This window comes from Synchiropus splendidus, chromosome 8 (assembly GCF_027744825.2).
Source record: "Synchiropus splendidus isolate RoL2022-P1 chromosome 8, RoL_Sspl_1.0, whole genome shotgun sequence".
Taxonomy (NCBI): Eukaryota; Metazoa; Chordata; class Actinopteri; order Syngnathiformes; family Callionymidae; genus Synchiropus; species Synchiropus splendidus.
In genome coordinates, this window is record NC_071341.1 from 16620478 (window position 1) to 16640791 (window position 20314).

A 20314-nucleotide genomic window follows, 5' to 3' on the forward strand; every position below is an offset into this window, starting at 1 on the left:
TTTGTCTCAACAGCGGCAGACGCCGGCGAAGAGGCTGTTACCATAGTAACAGTGAGTGCGAGGCAGGCAGTCATTAAGTTACTCTCACCGGCTTCGCTAACCGGAAATGCATTGTTGCTCCTTAACAATAAAATAAGACAGTGCGCCCGTGTGAGTACATTAGTGTGCATGAAGATTTATTGGTTTGTCGTGAGAATCGTGGAGAGGTGAGAGAAGAGGAATAAAAGGTGGAAGAATGAGAGCGAGGCAGGAACATGGCAGAAGATGAGGGATTTCAGGCAACTCCCAGTGAGACATAAAGAAGAAGCGTGCAGGGCATTGTTGTTAACGAATTACCCGTGTTTTAAATCCATTCGGCCGTCATGTCTGCCGCGTTCAATCCGCCTTTCTATCTTACTTTGAAGGCGACGAGCGGAAATTGTGATCTTCACACTACATGTAGTGGATGGGGGACGCGGGAGCAGGAGGCAGGTGGATGTTTGTGTGTTTGTGAGGAGGAACCGAAGGAGGACAAGAAGAGACGGAGGAGAGAAGGGCGGCTGAGGAGACGACAGAGGAGGAAAGAGACGGGGAGAAGAGAGCGAAGAAGGAGGGGAGGATGGCGGAGAGGTTCTCTTCGTGCGGCAGCTTGTATGACAGCACCAACCTGCTGCTACAGTACTGCAACAACGGTGAGCTGCTCTTGTCTAAGTCGCCAGACAATCCTGACATGACTCTCACCACGCCATTTAGAACGCTAGAAAGTTGATGCACTTCAAAGTACAATGTCAGTTTCAGTCATATCCAGCTGTGACATCGGACAATACGCTGAAACTGAGCCACATACTAGCTTGACTAGTTAGCCGCACCAACAAATAAGATCGTGTAAATTCTTCAAAGAGAAGATATTAATCGTGTTGTTACTTAACCAAAATCCAAGACAATATCTAGGCTTTTGTAAGAATTATTTTATTTTCTTTACATTGTCATTATTTTCTGTCAAATGAAAGAAAGCGTGTCCAAAATCTACTGGCAGCTGCTGGTCCTCAGTTCTGTTTTGATGACTGTGTCGGAACATGTCTGTTTAATGATTTTCTGACAGAAATTTCAAACAGTTGTTGACCAAATGCCAGCGGTTGGTTTCAAAAAAAGCAGTTTTGAGACAATGTTACAAGATCAGGTGGGACAGGAGAGAGTCTGGTTTGGACCAGGAACGTTGGAAATAAAGAAGAGGAGAACTACCAATGACATTAATGGAGGAAGGGAATAGGTGAGACTCTGTGATGGTGAGCAAGACAGCCTGCGGAAGCGTTGGGTGACTTGCTGTAGTAAATGAGGAAGAGGGGGAAGAGCGAGGCTTGGAGAGTAAAACCCCAGCAGCCTAACCAGTTTTGACTATGGACGAGGAAGAGATGCTGAAGCCTGGAGAACAGCTGGAATTTGGGATGCAGTTAACCAGCACAAGGGAATAACAGTTGTCCAATCATTAGACCTGAAAGTATATGTTGTTGCAGACCGTCAACGCTTCGATCGGAGTGTGTGATTAAACAAGAGTAAAAGAATAAGTAAAGCACTTGTGGTTGCCAGGACGACAGCTGGTCCTGTGGTCGCGTGTCAGTTGGAGTTTTTGCCTGCAATGTCCCAATGTCGATGGTCAAGTGTCATTTTGGCTCTGTTGTTTTTGTGCGTTATGATGTATTCTGGTCATTTCTGTGGTGAGACCCCAGACACTCGACAGAGATAGGATCTCCTAGTTGGGAACATCCTGGTAATTCCCCAAAAAGGCAGCCAGAGGATTCTGTGGGGAGGTGGGCCTCTTCTCCCTGTCGACGCCCTCACTTTGGATGTGTCAGTTGAATTGTATGTTTCCCGCGTGCATCTTTTCTTCATCATTGTATTGTACATTGTGGTCTGTCTATTGTGTTTCTGTTCTTGCCAGTAGAGGGCAGTCAGGTGTTTTTTTGTAATGAAGTCTATATATGTGCTGATTTACATTAGATGGCACCATATGAGAGTCACTTGTGGAGTTGGATTGTTGAGCTCCGCACAGGGAGAAGATTCCAGAATTCAGTTGGTCCGAATGAAGGGCTGTTGGTTGATACATGGAAAGGTTAGTGGCTCGAGCCCCACACTTGCTCAAGACTAGATCTGCAGCCACCAGACACATTGTGAGGGGAGAAGATGAGATGCAGATGTGGTTTTGTTAAAAAATCTGATTACATAAAGCTAAGATAGGGCCCACCATCTTTTCCTTGTTTAACTCTTCTCCCATCTGCCGCCTCTGAGTAACCAGAGACTAGTGCTCCCTCTGACTTTCTCTCTCCAGCGATAACGCTTGAAACTCGACCCTCTTTATTGATTCCGCCATTCAGAATTCTGTGCCTTTTTATTTGTTAACAGAACCACACCACTTCAGAAGATCGTGTGTGTGTGTGTGTGTGTGTGTGTGTGTGTGTGTGTGTGTGTGTGTGTGTGTGTGTGTGTGTGTGTGTGTGTGTGTGTGTGTGTGTGTGTGTGTGTGTGTGTGTGTGTGTGTGTGTGTGTGTGTGTGTGTGTGTGTGTGTGTGTGTGTGTGTGTGTGTGTGTGTGTGTGTGTGACCCTGAATGCATCCAAGACGGTATTCTGGAGGAAATATTCAGGATTCTGGCTAAGATGGTTGACATGCTTACATGTGCCCTCACTGTTTGAAGTCTGTTGCGACCAATGAGAAGATTCCTCCACCACTCTTCTTCTCGCCTCCTGTACGGGTGTTGAAGGATTTCCCTGACTTCTGCAATCTCCTGTTTGATGGAGCTCATCATGCACAATGACATTCCAAATAGCTGAGGTTTTTTTTGCTCCAGTTACATTATGATTTAAGATTATGGTCAAGGTCAACTTTATTTGAGACGACAACAATTAAAGACAGAATGATAAAACCCTTCACATCACACAGGTAGCCCAAACACATTGAGACGTTTAGATTAGCTTTACAACCCAAACATGGAAATAGAGACATAGGTTAGGATAACCGGGGAAGCGCTGTGATTGCTAGTCATACACTTGACTACATATCAAGAAAAACAACAGAATTCAGTGAAGGAGATTGACATCTAAGCTGCTAAAGCGCGGGCGAGAACGCTGATCATTGATTTAATAATAGCAACGTGGGTAGAAATGTGCTGCTTGGCAGCTCTTGAGTGGCTTTTCACTTAAATATAGAATTAATTGATGGAGATTTTGTTCTCTAGTTTTTATCCTATGGTCACCTGGGTTCAGTCCAAGCCTGTTTTTGTGTGTCTGTGTTGGTCAGGGTGATGTCAGGGAAGGTCCTCTCAGAGCTAGTACAGATGAGTGTGTGTGTCATTGATTCTTGGCTTTAGCTCTGCAGCGCTGCAGTTTGTGTGTGGCCCTCAGCCAAGCTCCTCCCCCTTTAGCTCGCCGTAATTCACAGAAGAGGAGGAGGAGGAGAAAGCGGGGAGTGGTCCAAGCAGCGAGGACCAGTGGAGGAGGGAGGGCTCAATCAGAGGATAAGAGGAGGGGTGATTTATGCCTGAGTGAGTGGATCAGGTGCCGGGACGCTCTCTGGGAGGGGCGGGAGTCCGGGACGCCATCGTGAGGAGACTGTTGCTCGGTGGGCCAGCGGGTTTCTGAGTCGCTGTGGCACGATGGCAGGTAGGAGAGACTACATCCACCTTCACCTCCATTTCAGTGCAACATCAGCCTCCACCGTGGCCCACATCGACCTCTGCCATCATACATCATTCCATCAACTCCACGGCTTTTGTTTCACCTCTGGGTCATGTGCTACACGACTCATGTGTGCGACGGACAGGGAAGTTGCATGCCGGTGTAGCTGAATGCTGGACAGTTGTGGCCTGTGAGTGAGACAAAGAGAAGGTTTGTGGAAGTGTGTGAAGGGCATCTCTCTGGTGAAGGTGTCGGAGCTGTCGACCTCCATGCCTGCTCCTCGTCTGTATACTGTCGCAGCAGTATTGATCACCTTCAGATGTTTCACCAGTTGGATGTTGTGTTGCTATTTTCTTGAAGTTATTTGAAGTCACAGAGCTGCAACTTTCATTGATAGCAGGTCAAAATGGAGAGCATCATGAACAACCCCACACTGTGATGAGTTGTGGCAGGACCTTGTCACTGGAAGCACTCAAAGTTCATTGAGAAACATCTGAAGACGATGAAGCTTCATATCTACAGCTATTTTTGAATGGTTTCTTCACTGGATTCAGACAACTACAATACAACTGTCCTTGTAGCTTCTTGATACTTCCTAGTGTGTGTTCCTTCATGGTGAACATACCTTCTCAGTTCGGTGTCCAGAAGTTTCTTACAAGATTTCTGAGCCTCAGTTGGCCCATTGGTGTTACTCTGAGTCTGTCCTGGATGGACGAGCTTCTCATACTCTCTCTCTGAGTCCAGACAGAGAGATTCTTGTCCTTTGGGTCACTCCAAAGCTGGTAACTACAGGCTCAGCTCTTTCTTCACCAAGGAGGACTCCTTAACTCCATAACTGAAGATCTGTTCATCCTTCTATCACTCGTGAACATGGCCTCACAGAACCAATCTGTCGACCTGTTTCCAACTAAGAACAGCCTGGGATTTCAAGAGGCTGATGTACTCCTGGTAGCTTCACAGTTAACTTAAGCACAATATAAGATCATGACTGTGTCCACAGGTCACTGACAGGTTGAAAAATTGATCATCAATTAATGAATGTAAGGCGATGAAACCACCCATCAAAGATGGTGTCCGAGATGATTTCAACTCTTTGCCTCCCTCAGATGACACGGTGTCGGCCGGCAGCACCCTGGACATGGAGGACCGTGTCTCACATCTGGAGCAGAGGCTGCAGCTGCAGGAGGATGAGATCCAGCTGCTGAAGGCGGCGCTGGCGGACGCCTTACGCAGACTGGGCTACTGCGAGGAGCAGACTCTGGCGCTGCAGCCAGGACGAGGCCCAGCCGCTGGGAGGAAGTCGCTGGCCTCCTCCGCCCCGGCTCACCCCACCAAAGGTGCGGAAAGGTTTGAGGTCCTCTGTCCATGACAAAACCAGAGAGATCCAGTGGTTGATTCCATGGTTACGATCATCCATCCCTGTACTTCTAATGTTTACATCACTGTCTGCAGTCATGAGATCTGTGGCTCTCTCTGTGTAACATCCCTGTGTTTAATTCATTTACAGTGTCTTAGCTGCGTCTGTTTCTGCTAATCACTCAGGAAAAGCTGGAGTCAGATAGTTCTGCTTAGGTTCTACTGTGAAGGCAACTTAAAAATGTCCTGTCTCATCTAGCCAGACTCATATGTTGGGGTGGCCATGATGAGTTCTGGGTTCGACCTCAGGGGATGAAAATGGAGTCATTAGTCTATGTATCTTTGGGTCATTGGAATGTCACCCCAGGAGCAGGTATTAAACCTCGAGACTCAGGTTATATTGAACCTAAAACTCAAAAACAAAATGTTTATTTTTCAAAATAATTCTATTTTTAAAATCGGTTGAAAACAACAATAAATAAAAGGGAAATTACGAAGACTGAAATTGAAAATCCTCAAATCCTCACCTCGAATCCAAAAAAATGGTTTTAGTATTTCATATTTTATTCATAGTGGACAACACAAATCAACCCATTTAAAAAAAATCCCAGTTATTCCTTTTGGAATGTATATGTTTTTGATCCAAAAGTTTAATAACCTCTCATTGTTTTTTTTAATATCTGCTTTTACGGTGAAATTGCTCTGACCAAAAGACACACTGACCAGGACACATGTTGCTGAACCTCTTTCCCTTCCTGCTCTCCAGTGCGGCAACTCCTGCAGGCTCTCCCCTCCAGGCCACTCGGTAACGGATACATCCAGCAGAAGCGCATGCTGTCCTCGCCGTCCTCACCCAAGAAAGAGGTGCTGCAGTCCATCAAGAGGTAAGCACAGGCTTTAGATTGATGCAGAGCTACATGAGTGAGTCCAACAGAACAACCGTCGTGTGTGTTGTCCATACAACACTTGGTAAACCAGGAAGTTGCAAATTTCTGAACTCATTCCTCTGCAACAAACTTGCTTTATTAGTTGTTTTTTTCTTGGTGACAAATACTTCCAAAATAAGCTTTGTTCTCAGTAGCGTGAAAGACGTGTAAAAATAAGTGGTCATTTCTTAATTTCCATGCATCTGTTGGTCCTCCTGTCTCCCTCAACTGTCTGTATCCTGGAGCCCTGGTGCCAGGCCTGGGATCTCTCTCTGCTTCAATATGAAGAGCACACTGCTCAGGATGTGTTGTCCTCTGCTCACTGCCTCCAGGAAGAGCATGTCCACGGAGCGTCTGACCATGGTGAGGAGGGAGATCGCAGCCGAGAGTCGGAGTTGGACCACCTCATCCAGCAGCTCTTCTGGCGGCAAGAGGTATCGCAGAAGCACACATCTGTGATCATGTGACACAATAGGATGACCTAAAAACAATTGTTAAGTAACACACAATAAAAGCTCATAAGATATTTCACAGATGAATGTTATCCTCTGAATGATGAACATCACTCATGCGCGTATGACACGATTACACTTTTTAGTCTTTAAATTTCAAGGTCTGGCATTTAAGTCCATGTCTCCTAACCGTTGAAGTGAGAGGAAACTTACGGGTATGAGTCTGGAATCAGGGACTCGTACAGATCTCCTGTCACTGTGGAGGATGTGGTGCTCCAAGCCAGACTGCATGAGAGAACACCACAAGGCAATGACCAAAAGCCAAGCCTAGTAGCATGGACAGTGCAGCCTTCAAGGCTGGACTTCAAGACACAAACTTAGACCAGGACTATCCTCAGCATTGCTTCATCATATCCGCCATGAACTCTTTTACTGATCAGTACTTTAGTAGTACTATCTGTGACTCCTGGCACACAAAATTCTTGAGACCACCGGCTTGGTACCAACTGCACTTTCGCTGTTTCCACTCACTTTTTCTTCTTCTTTTTCTATCTTTAAAACGACCTAACTATTTTTTGATGAGTCTCCATCCATCATCACATGCTCCAGAGATCCACGAATCGGCTTTGGATCTCAGTCCTTAACGTGTTTGTAAAGCTTGGTGAGGCTGTTGTGTCAGCTGTGTCAGCACAACACAAAGCCGACAACGCTCCTCATCTTTGACCTCAGAACTCCATCTAGTGTCCAAAAGTAAACGTGCAGGAAGCTGACTTCAGAATTCTCGCCTCATTTCACTTGCCGTTATTTGCGTCCAAACCTGGCGGTCATTCGTGCTTCAGGAATCCAGGAGTCCAAGTTTGAAGTTCCCATGAGATTTAATTAAACACGAATAAAGTGGTCGACAGTGTAAGAAAGGATAAATAATCATTAATAATGTTTATCACATCATAATTTGACGCTATACTAGTTACACTTCTGCATACAATAAAAGAAAATATATTTTTCAAACCATTAATTGCCGTCGTTATTGGCATGGTGAAATAGTCTCAGTCTTATTTTCTTATACTTTGTGCTGAATTTGAATTATTTATGGTTGTGATAGTTTGTTCTTGCTTATTTTTCTTTTTCTCAAAATGCGTTCATTTGAAAAAAAAAGTATACGTTTGAAATGTATCCCAGCTAAGTTCAAGGACTATTTTCTGTTAAAAATTTTCGTTACGCGCTCATTTCAATGCGAAAAAATGATCGGATGATAGTAGTTATAAAGACGGTACTCGTTAATTATTGAGTGCACATCTATCACATCACTTTATTAGACTTCACTGTGCGGTTTGATTGAAGGGGGCGCGGTCAGCACGTGAGCAGGCGTGCTGACGCGGTGAGATGCTACACTCTGATTGGCTGGCTTTTCTAGCTTCTGATTGGCTGCAAGGCTCGCACTTAAGAGTTTGCACCGAGCAGGAAGTTTGGAGTCGCTGCTCAAACCGCTTCTACTGTGGTAACGGATTCATGGCAAACATGAAGAGAGCTTCCAGGTAAAGAGAAACGTCACGTATTTCTACACCATACACCATGCGAGTAGAGAACCTTGACAACGACGCCGTAGCTGTTAAAATAATAGATTTCGCTTTATAGATTTTTTTATAGATTTTTTTTTGGGGTGAAGATAAAATCTAAATGGCAGACTTTGACATGATACTTGTTGTTTTACTGCTTTTACAGTTACAGCTCAATTGTGTATGTTGTTGTTGCTCTGGCTTAAGTTCTTTCAACATCTGTTTTTAACTAGTGTCTTCCCTGTAAAACACGTAATTGTCCGTTTAACTCTGCTACTAATGTCGCCGGAGGAAGTGAAGCTGTTTTCTGACGCTCTTCTCACGCAATCGTGCCATTTCTGCGGGCTGCTCAGGGACCAACACGGATGTTTGTTCTGAATACGACTGTCGCATTTTCCCCGGATTTATCAAGGCAATACTGTGTGTTCACTGTAGCTTTCAAAGTGGAGAGGTCCAAATCACTGTTGAATCAATTAGTGTAGCTTTTCAGGAGGCATGAATGGCCCTTGTTGTCTGCAGGACATGGCCATTAGTTATGAAACACAAATGAATTTGATTGGGAGTGACAGGGGTCTGAGGTGAGGGTCTGCTGCTGATGGTGCTGCTCCTGCACAGACTCCAGAGATGCTGCTCTCTAAATTTGACAGGACATCAGTGCACACGTTCAAACTATTAGGGTGTTGGTTCTCCTGCAGAAGACTGCCTCTGCAGGATTGTTGGTGCAGGCCGGGCTACACTGAAGAAAGACCCCCTGAGGCTGACGTTACGATTTCCGATAACGCTGTCTCAGCACAAACACAAGCATCGATCTGAGCTGCTTACCTTGTAATGAACGTTTGGACACTGTCTTTGATTGCCTGCTAACAGCCCACGGCAGTGAATCTCATGTTCATGGTTGAAGACAGTTGGTTGTTGATACATGCGGTGGTCACTCTGAACAGGGAGGATGCGCAGGTTAGGATGGAGGATGGAGGTGACTGACTGGGCCACCGCCTGATGGGAGGAGAAGCCAGCTCATTTCACAATTCACTTCTGACATCATGGTGAAAGGTGTGAAGATTAATTATTTAAATCGGTGTCCATTTACATATATATTAATTTTTTATAAATTATTATCTAGTTAGCTCGTGTTAACAGCTGTGCTGCAACCTTTTGTTGATGAACTTTACTCATCCCATACAATGCAGCGATATTATTAACTCTGTCATGTCTTCCTTTTTATTATTCTCTTTAACGTTTCCTCTTGAAAAGCTCCATGCAGTCCCTTTAGGCTGCGCCTCTCCTCGATTGGGGCATCGACAGGTTTCTTAATAGATGATAAAACCTTAAATATAAGTCATAATGATGTTACGATTTGAAATTAAATATCTTTTAGAACATACATAAGCTTGTAAACAAGCCTGTTGTGAGCGTAATGTATGATATGTCAACATTAACATTAAGTTAAGTAAGTTTTCTTAGATTTATTTGTAAATCATCAGCTGATAGTCATGCTTGTTGATGATCACTGAACCATTGAGGGAGACCTGACTTTGCTCTTCTGAGCCACATGCCACTCAGCTAGAACAAATGATGTGAAATCTCATCTGACATTGAGGTTTTTAGACCAATAATTGTCAATCCGTCAAGACTCCTTCAGCTTGAAAACTACTGACTGCACCTTCACGTCATCAAAGCTCGGGTGACTTGGCGCCGGAGTCTGCGGGTTGCTTTCCACACTGTTCATCTAATGGGCAAATGTTGCTAAGTGCATTGTCTTAAACCACTCCGCCTCTAATGGACCACCAAATGGGCGCTGACCTGACCGCAGCTCCGGCTGTGACCCACAACCCTGTTTCCCAGAATCCATTAGTCCGCAGCGCTGATAGAAACCGATGCCAGCAGACGCTCAGCACTTTGACTACTTGGGCTCCTAAGAAGAATGAGAATATATTTGTATAACTGTGTTTAAGTTAAGAAGTTCAGAGCTGGGAACAGTGAGGTTTTCGAGTGGAGAGACAAGCTGAAGAGTCTGGTCTGTCAGATCTAGTAATAACGGTCTTTAGGTCAGATGAATTTAACATAGCAGGGTATCACCATTGATGAGACTTCATACCCCGTCCGTCCATCACTCAAACTAATCGGGAGCAAGTGAGTCCAATAAAAACCCATTATTCTCCATCTGCTTTCACAATATCGCTGCTGAAAGGTTTAATCTCTTGTTGGATATTCAGGCATTTTTGGGGGGGAAATTTCTTGTCATTTTAACACTACATCAGAGACATTGCCATTTAGTTGTAGGTGTTTTAAATTGGTGCAAGTGTAGGTGCCTATTAAATGCTGCACATAGTTGAAGATCCTGGCGGAAAACAAAACTCGTATGGGGTTGTAAGTGTCGAGTCTCAAATTTGACCATCTTTAAATCATTGGACTCAAATTTCAGCATGAAGCACCGACTCCTCAGATGCATTGTGGTTGGAGCTGGTCTGGTTTTAGTGCACAATTTAATTTCCTCTTCAACAACAACTGGTAATTAAAGCGCTAGTGGGCCAGGTAATGAATTGATTGACCAGATTTGGCCCCCAGGCCTTGAGGTTGACACTCCAAGTACTCTGACTCTTCCACACCTGGAGTGTTGGGAAGCTGGCCGGACAAGGGAGAAGCACAAGACTGCGGGGAAAACGTTTGGTTGAATCAACACTCTGGACTCGTGTGTCGTGACTCTGTCTGTGACCTGAAACTTGACTCCTCTGGCTCTGAGATGATCAAGCATCAACCACACAATGCTGCAACATCAAAGCCAGCAGGTCCTGGTGTGACCACTGTGGAAGCTGGTGGAGACGAGTTGCTCCTTTTATTTGTCTTTTTGTCTCAAAACTGAGTGCCGCTGACCATGTTTAAGTGATCTCCCTCAGAATGAGTTCCTGGTGTTGAGTTGGCTGAGGCTCCTTCCACGATCTGCTGCTGCTGGTGGTAGATGAGTCTCTCCTATAGAGGTTGTTGTTTTAGCTGCACTTTTTTTTGCAGAGAGATGCTCAACAACATGTCTTTATAAGCCTGAAAATCATCGACACTCATTCTCTCCTCAAGTGGGCGACAAGCTTTGGGAACCCAGCAACTGAGTGCAGGCCGTTTCTGGACCCTCTCGGTCCAGCTGGCACTTTCCTAGCATGCCCTGCACTAATTACTGTCTTTGGATCAGGGTTTTCATTGGTGAGGTCCAGGCCCTCCTCCTCTGCCAGGCTGGCAGAGAGACAATCGTAGCGTTGTGTGGGGGAGCTGGGCCGCCCAGAAGCACTCCTCTGATCTTCCTCGAGTCCTGTGTGCTTCTGTCTAACGTGAGGAAGCAGCTGTTGAAGTTTCTCCAGTAAACTCCCAGTTAAGCAAATGTCAGGACAAGTCGACACATGACTTCTGGAGGAGCGCTGACATTCACAGTTGAGATCACACGGTAGAGTTCTTGATTTATCGATGAGGTTGGAGGATTTCAAGATGCCTGAAATCATGTCCATATCATGCACAGTAACATTTTAAGAGACTCTGTCAGGAAGAAAGTTGAAGGATTACCATATTTCTTGTGGGAGTTTGGTTAAATGTTGTCACAGAGTTTGTTTCTGTAACTTTCCTGAATGCTCACGCGCTCTGAATTAACTCGTGTCAACAATAATTTGGGTGACAGCTTCAAACAAGCCCATCATTAGCATGCATGTTATTACATTAGCGCTACCACGTGTGAGCGAAGATCATGAAACACTGAAAAACATCCTCAGCGTGTGTCCTTTCATGTGAGTCTGGCGCTCTTAAGTTGGTGTTGTCTTCATCAGGTGTCAGACCCCTCGACTGTTGAACAGCCACCATGAGGATTGTTGCATCTGAGACCACGGTTCACTTGTCTCAAGGATCAGTGTCGAGATGCTGGCGTTACGTGTAATTGTGAGTTGATGATGCTGAACTGAAATGCGTCAGTGAATGCAAACTCAACACAGTGTTGCAAGACGTGAGATACTGAGACACGCCTTTATGATGTCATCAGGATGCTTCCTGTCGGTGGTCTATATGTTAACAAACTAAATTTCCATGTGAGTGACAAAATGCTGAAACGTTGCGAGGTGGTGAAATTGTGAACTTGTTCTTGTTCCCAAAAGATCCTGACCTTGGTATCAACTGGTGAAGCAAGTTCTCTGAACAGTCTAACAGTCAGTCGCCTGCTGTACTTGAGACAAGAAGTTCGTTCACGGACAGGAAACTGACTATAGACAGCTTTCAAACTATAACCAACAGCTCACTTGGCACAGAGCGCAGAGAAGCAACAGAGTCAAAGCTGGCCTAGAAACCCATCAGATAGACAAGTCAGGGTGTGACGTTACCTGCACAAAATCTCTGCCTGTGCATGATGTTAAGCTGCAGGTACATATTTGTATGTCCAGTGTTCTGGAGGCGACTGACGCCCCCTCTAAACCCTCACCGTTGAACCCGTCAGCCTCTGAAATGCGCTAGTCATTGTTGCTTCCTGAACCATCAAGTTCAAATAAACATGGCCACCGGCCTCTCTCCTTCATCACTGCTTTCTTCTTCCTCACGTACTCAGCTATGCTTGTTTGCATCTTCGTTTTCCCTTGTTGCATCAAAAGACGGCGCCGCTGTTTGACCCACCCAACATACTGTAACTAATGGAAGCCAAATTTTATAGATTTTTTGTGTACTTGGAATACTGGTTTGTATCTGAAGGAGTTGGTTCCTTTTCTTGGCCCACTTCCTCTGCGTTTGTTTCCATAGCGACAACTTTAACACCTTTTGTCCTGCAAGTCACTTGATCCCGTCTTTTTTGTGTACAAATGTTGCCGTGGCGACATGGAGCGGTCAGTTGAACACTTGTGATCTCACTGTCGGAGCATTTCTGGAGTTGGACGTCTGCGTGACAATGCAGGGGCAAGTGTGGACTCTTCTCTCTCTTAGACCAGCAGCCTGTGTTGCCTTCAGGGTCCAGAGCTATGTCTGTTTCTGTCACCTGTTGTTCGCTTTTATTCGCCCTGTTTGCCGTAGTGTCAGCGTCGCCACCCGTGAGCGCACACAAGAGGATGTTCCTGTTTGCTTTTTGTGCTGTTTGTTCAGGAACCCTCATTGCAGGGAAATGGGTTTTCATCTGCCATATCACTACAAAGAGTATAAAACAACCTGAACCTTGGATTTTTTTTTATGGGACCCAAGAAAGTGGAATTAAATAATAGGCAAACCTTTTTTCTGAAAAAGCTAAAGAATTTTAAGTGCATGAGAAAAGCTTTTAGACTATGAGAAAGATATAGAAATATTTGTGACTATTTAATGCTAATATTTATGTAGGAGCACGTCCTCTAATGAGGATTTGCTTGAGCCATGGTTGCTTTATAAGTAACTTTTCAGTCCAAAAAAACTTGTCAAAACATGTGCAATAATTAATTAAAAATAAATAAAAGAAAAATGCATTACAGAATGTAAGAAATAACATTGACAAAATGAGAAGAAGGTTTCGTTTCTGCTGTGAAAATTCAAAACAGGAAGTCGAACACGGCAGTTAGGAAAAAAAACATCCATCGTCACGTGTCCTTGGTGCTCTAATCATGAGTTTACAAACTTCCCATCTGGCTTCACAAATAAAATTCTGGAGGCCTGTGTCACCCAAGCCAGGATGGACTTGGGTAGAATGTCACTCAGGTTTTCACACTGCAATTGGATTAAAGTTTTCGTTTTTGTTGCAGCAAATCCAAAGAATGCACCTTCAATGCAGGTAAGACATCGCAGACATTTTTCTGATTTACTGGAGGCAGAGTGTGGAGTTCCTCTCCACTGAGAGGACATCAGTTCAAAAATCCCTGGCATCTGTGTGACTTTCTTACATCTCTGTGATAATATGTAACCTGTTCTCCCTGCAGAGGACGGCTACGTGAGGATGTTCCTGCGTGGTCGTCCCGTCACCATGCACATCCCTGACAGTAAGAGGGAGAGCTACAGTCTCGACCAGAAGGTGGCGCTGCCTGACCGCAAGCTGAAGCTGCAATGGGTGTATCCTTGCATGAGTGAAGCTGGTGTTGCTGTGAAATCAGCCGCTGAGGTTGGGACGGAGCTGTGCCTTGACTCGCCCCAGGTACGGCTACCGTGGCCGCGACTGTCGCTCTAACCTCTACCTGCTGCCCACCGGGGAGATCGTCTACTTCAACGCCTCGGTGGTCGTCCTGTACAACACGGACGAGCAGCAGCAGAGGCACTACCTGGGCCACAACGATGATGTCAAGTGGTGAGGCGGCAGGACATCCGCTGGAGCCGGCCCGCTACTCTGGATGGAGATCTGAACTCTGTGTTCTGTCTTCTCCAGCTTAAGTGTCCATCCTGACATGGTTACCATAGCAACGGGACAAGTGGCTGGCAACTCTAAAGACGGGAAGGTAACATTGAGGAGCTGAAGTAGTTTCTGTTCGATCTAAGAAGAAGAGGATAGTTACTTGGATGTAACTTCAGAAAGACTAGTGAGCGAGGGAGATTACCTTCATGAGAAATGAAACACCAGTCTCACACAAACAATATTCATTGCTGCCCAACAATCTCGGAATAATGGAGCTGCTGTGGAATGAAGTGAAACTAAAGTATCAGTTTAAGGGGGGGGTAAGAAGTGTCAAGGGAGAAGGTCAATTCTTTGTTCTTATTTCAGTTGTTGAATGTGAGTCAGAGCTGTGCGTGTGCTTCTCCAGCTGTTGGCGCCTCATGTTCGGGTATGGGACTCCGTGAGCCTCAACACTCTGCACGTGATCGGGATGGGAGTGTTCGACCGCGCCGTCACCTGCGTGGCCTTCTCCAAGTCGGTGAGCAGCTGCGTGCTTTTGTGAGGATTCCGGGGTTTTCGCTGGAAAACTTTGAAACTAGTCATGTCCACCTCTGTGATTCATCTTGTTTTCTGCTTGTTTCAATGCTTCCACTTTGTTTAATCACCTGGCGGTTCGCCACGATAGGTTACATGTAGCGAAACCCTGGATTGGTCCTATCTGGACCTATCAGAGAGTATGTGCTGTCCTGCTGTGAAATGCTGATGTCTATCCTTGGTTTTCCAAGACTGGATCAGATATTTAGTTGTTTTTGTAGCCGTTAGCAAGATAATGCTAGCCAACAATTGCTTTAGCACAACACATAAACCAAACTCTTGGGTCAGATGAACCCTTCAGGCTCCCTGCGTGAGTCTCCAGACCAGCTCCTCTCTGCTGCTGACTTTCTCCTTGCTGTTCTTATCCAGAGTCTTATTCTACTTCCTGCCTCTGCAGAACGGCGGCACGTTCCTCTGCGCCGTGGATGATGCCAATGACCACATCCTGTCGGTGTGGAACTGGCAGAAGGAGAAGCAGCTGGCTGAAGTGAAGGTAGCAGGACCAAGGGCTTCCATCCCAGCCGCGTGACCTTTATCCTCCCCCTCTGTTCCCGCAGTGCTCCAATGACTCGGTCTTCGCCGCCGTGTTTCACCCCACCGACACTAACCTGATCGTCACGTGTGGCAAGTCGCATATCAACTTCTGGAGCATGGACGGAAACACGCTGACCAAGAGGCAGGGCCTGTTCGAGGTGAGGCTCACACCCCAGCGGATCAACCATGATCTTTGCTTGCGTTGATTCAAACCTTAAATATGTACTACGTGTTCGCACCTTGCAGTCAACACCACGACAATCACTTCATCGCCTGCACTTGCACAGCAAACACACCAGATTCAAGTCACTACTTCAGATGTGACATTAGCATGCTAGCTCTCGCCAGGATTGTCATTGGAGAGAAGAAAATAACACCTTTGCCATTATGACTAACTCGCTCACATTCATTCATTCTCTCTTTGCTCGCTCACCCATTCATTCACTCACCACATTGTTCTCTCTCGCTCTTTTTCACTCTCCCTCCGTCCCTTTCATCTCCTCACTCCAGAAACACGACAAGCCGAAGTACGTGTTGTGCGTGTCATTCACTGAGAACGGGGACGCCATCACTGGAGACTCGAGCGGGAACATCTACGTGTGGGCCAAAGGTAGGCGACTCTCGCGCGGTACCACCGTGATGACAACGCTCGTGAGAAGCGACTCTGACGTCAGGTCGTGACTTACTTTTGAAGCTGAAGTCCTCACTGAGACACACAGTGATCGACACAGCTGACTGTTTCCTGAGTCGCTGGAATCACACCCCTCCCCTCTGCTCACCAGGAAGTAACCGCATCAGTCAGGTGGTGTCCGGGGCCCATGAGGGCGGGATCTTCTCCGTGTGCGTGCTGAAGGACGGGACTCTGGTGTCTGGCGGAGGGAAGGACCGCAAGGTGGTGCTGTGGGACCATGACTTCAGGAAGCAGGCCGAGATGGAGGTGAGGAGGAACGAATGCTCTCATTCCATTCCAAGATTCTGCAGGGTTCTGACCCAAAGATGAGTGAGGGAGTTTCTTCTCCAGCAAGTCTTTGTTGCCAAAGCGACGTCCTCCGAGTCAAACTCAGTCGTCTTGGAAGTTGAACAGCTCGGTTTGGACCCAGAGGTCAGAGGTCATGTGTGTGTGTGTGTGCAGGTGGGCGAGTCGTTTGGCCCAATCCGAGCGCTGACTGAAGGCAAACCAGGCGAGCTCTTCATTGGAACCACCAAGAACGCCATCATCCGAGCCGCCTTCCCTGACACCATGACCCCCATCGTGCAGGTACCCGCTCGCTCGCTTGCTCACTAGCTCCTATAGACGTCCCCCGTCCCCCCTACCTCAGGGTCACACAGATGAGCTCTGGGGTCTGGATGTTCACCCCACCATGGAGCAGTTTGTCACCTGCGCTCAGGACAAGCAGGTCCACCTGTGGGACACCACTTCTCATCAGCCGCTCTGGAGCAAGACCCTAGAGGTGAGAGTATGAACCCCGCTCTCTTCCTCTCGCTGCTGTGCTAACCATGCCACTTCCTGTCTGCTCCAGGATCAGGGCCGGTGTGCCGGCTTCCACCCCAGCGGCTCGGTCCTGGCCGTGGGCACCATGTCAGCGAGGTGAGGGACGCTCACAGGTTGCAGTCTGCTTCTGCTCACTCGCTGCTTTAACTCCACCCACTGCTCCGCAGGTGGCTGGTGCTGGACACCGACACACACGACCTGGTTTCCATGCACACGGATGGGAATGAGATCATCTCCAACGTCAAGTACTCTCCAGGTGGGTCCGGCTCGTCCGCCGGAGGCTCCTGACGTTGCTGTGACTCTTCTCTCTCCCTCTCCATCAGATGGGAACTTCCTGGCTGTGGCGTCACATGACAACTTTGTTTACATCTACGCGGTGTCGGAGAGCGGCAGGAAGTACAGCCGCGTGGGAAAGTGCAGCGTGAGTTTCTTCCAGCTGATGAACGAGGGTCGCGGAGCTCACACGCTGAGTGGTCACATGACCCGCCGTCTCGTCCGCAGGGACACTCGAGCTTCGTCACGCACTTGGACTGGTCCACAGACGGCCAGTATCTGGTCACCAACTCAGGAGACTACGAGATTCTCTTCTGTGAGTGCTGTAGCTCCTGGGAGTGGGAGGAGTTTCACCCGCCTCATCCCTCTCCCTCTCTCCCTCCAGGGGAGGCGGCGACCGCCAAACATGTGACCAACATGGACCTGCTGAGGAACTTGGAGTGGGCTACCTCCACCTGCACGCTGGGCTTCACCACCTTCGGTAACCACGGCAGGGCCTTCGAGCTCTTTTTAGTACCGGCTTTGTTCAGTTTGATTTGTTCTCAATCGATAGTCATTCCAATTACACTCTGGTTTCCTCCTTCCATCCACAATAGGTCAGAGTTGTTCATGACTTGAAATTGTGTGTGTACCTCGGGTGGTATCCCCACCTCCCACCCTAGGTAGCTGGGACAGCACCTGACCATGGGAATGAGCCTATTGTATATTTCATATTTTTTCACCAAGCTTTTTTTTATATGTTAAATGTTCACTTTAGCTTTATTTGTCTTGTATTTGACTGTTATTTTAATGATTCCAACCAATTTTATTCAGTATTAAAAGTTGTAGTTGAAATTTTGAGCCATTTTAGATCTCAATTTGTTTGCATTACAGTATTGCATATATTGCTAATGTAACTGCATGTTTAGCTTTTTGTTGCATAAAACTACTGAACAATTCAGTGATACAGTGAAGTAGTTTAGGTCGATATATAGATATGTCAATTCCTCCACTTTTTTATGCAACAATCTTTCTGCTTTTTTACCTCATAAATTCTCCAGTTCTTGCCTCAGTTGCGAACTTCGTAGCTACTCATTTTTATTTCTTTGCTCGTATTTGGCTTGTAATTTCTTCTTTTCTGGTTCAGATTCTCCACTTTTTTTCTCCACTTTCTCCACTCCATGTTTATTTGCTGGCATCCTCACTTGTAGTGTGGCACACTCTCTCTCTTACGCAGGGATCTGGCCGGACGGTGCCGACGGCACCGACATCAACGCCTCGTGCCGGTCACATGACGGCTCCCTGCTGGCGTCTGCCGATGACTTCGGCAAAGTGCGCTTGTTCACATTCCCCTGCAGTCAACCGAGGGTGCGTGACAGCGCCACCGCGTGTCCACTCCCGCTGCCTGGTCTCTAACCCACTCTTGTTTCCTCGCAGGCCGCCAGCCACGAGTACGGCGGCCACAGCAGTCACGTGACCAACGTTGCCTTCTTGCATGACGACTCGCAGCTCATCTCCACCGGCGGGAAAGACACCAGCATCCTGCAGTGGCAGGTCGTCTAGGTAACGGCGGCGTCTGGCTGCCCGCGCCAGTTCAGCAGCTTCGGTTCTGACCCGCTAGTTTACGCTGTGCCTCGACTGGACTCCACCCTTTAATCTTTTAGAGCAGAACACTTTTATCACGTCGGATCATCCACACTGGTTTAACAAGTTGGAGAGTCACAATAGACAGACGCGTGAGTCGTCAGCGAGGCGCTTCATTGCTTAGGTACGAAGCTGATATCAGTGAATGTACTTGACCGTCTGTCAGTCACTGTCTCAGCCGTCACTCATACGAATGTAAGCTTCCTCACTAAAGCTGCGATGGTGTTTCCGGCTGGTAAAACAACAAATGAAAATGTTTTTCCCCTTTAACGTGAAAACCCTGCCGCTTTTCGATTGTAATTCCGCTGAGGTGGCACCGGGTGGCGCCAGAGAGCAGGCATGTAGAAGGTCCGTGAGAGAACCTAGATATGCAGTGAACACATATATCCGAGTGGCTGTGCTATTTTACTATTTAACTACCATGGAATGTAATTATCAGAATCTTAATATAACTGGTGAAGTGGCTGGAGATGTAGTGAATGTGCTTCGTCGTTGGGTTTGTCAATAAAGTTTTTCCAAACCACTCAAGATGGACGATTCCTGATGAAGAGTTGCTTTGTCAGTATCTCATAACTCACACACATAGTCGGAAAACACATTAAGTTAACAAGTCAATGACTCAAAACTGTGCCCTGCCCTCCTCCCACCCTATGTTGCTGAGGGGAGTGAATGGATGGAATGAGAAAGGTGAGTTGCAGCTGGAGGAATCTTGCTGAGCGACGACACTCTTTTCTTTCTGTAAAACTATTTGTGTTTTGGGTTCACCGGCCCCGACTTGAGGAGGGTCGTGTTGTGTGTCAACAACGGAGGTCGAGCCGAGAAGGACGAAGTCCACAACGGTCCTGATCCGAGGTCTGTTTCTGCGCTACGCCGGCCTGGTCGGCGCCGGCCGAACATGAAGATTACATGACCATAACAAGTCCAGTGAAGGTCCTGGGACATGTGACATCTGAAGCTTGCCACAATAAACAAGGACCACCAGGGTTTGAGAGGGGACACGAGGAGAGGGGGGCTTTAGCTGGGTGACTTGGAATATAAGAAGGTTTCTCTCAGGTGGACCTCTGTCCTTAATCCACATGATTTCAGGGGAAGTTGAAAGTGGAGTCACGTGATCACCTGGCAGGAGCTTCATGGTAATGAGAAGGTCATTTGTCCTCCACTCTTGCAGCTGAAGGAAGAGCCTCCTATGCTGATAAACATGCGACTCCAGACGAGGCAATGACTTCTGGCCTCTCTCTGTGGAGACTTCAGCGTTCGCTAGACCGAAAGTTTGACGCACAACAAACTCATAAAACAGTTCCCAACATCATAAAACTGTGGAGGATCAGATCAGACTGTGGGAGTCCGTTTCTTTGGTAGCCACAGGGAGCTCAGGCTGCTGCCCGTGACCTGTTGAGCAACAAGTTGATTTATGAGGCATCCTGCTGGGACCAAAGTTCCCTCGTGGAAAACACTGGTTCACTGTTCTGAACAATGAGAGCAGCTACTCTAGAAGTCTTCCAGACAGAGCTGTGCCACAAGGGGGCACCAGTGCGTTCACTCTTCCACCTGGCATCCCATGGGTTAAACCTCAACATAAATGGAA

General features: G+C 46.9%; 1 protein-coding gene across 2 annotated transcripts; it reads left to right on the forward strand.

Annotated features, from left to right (window-relative positions):
- The first annotated feature begins 48 nt into the window (after positions 1-48).
- eml2 (EMAP like 2) lies at positions 49-19252 on the forward strand. Of its 2 annotated transcripts, XM_053873291.1 has the most exons (22): positions 49-671; positions 4756-4986; positions 5772-5889; positions 6264-6365; positions 13654-13682; positions 13828-13957; positions 14040-14189; positions 14268-14337; positions 14641-14751; positions 15205-15300; positions 15365-15499; positions 15852-15951; positions 16124-16278; positions 16474-16599; positions 16661-16792; positions 16862-16929; positions 17001-17089; positions 17157-17254; positions 17335-17422; positions 17492-17587; positions 18323-18453; positions 18523-19252. In XM_053873291.1, the coding sequence occupies exons 1-22, from the start codon at positions 599-601 to the stop codon at positions 18646-18648; spliced, it is 2454 nt and encodes an 817-aa protein (XP_053729266.1). In that variant the 5' UTR covers positions 49-598; the 3' UTR covers positions 18649-19252. The 2 variants fall into 2 exon arrangements, with proteins under 2 accessions (XP_053729266.1, XP_053729267.1); XM_053873292.1 differs by lacking the exons at positions 49-671; positions 4756-4986; positions 5772-5889; positions 6264-6365 and adding an exon at positions 7829-7918.
- Positions 19253-20314: the final 1062 nt, after the last annotated feature.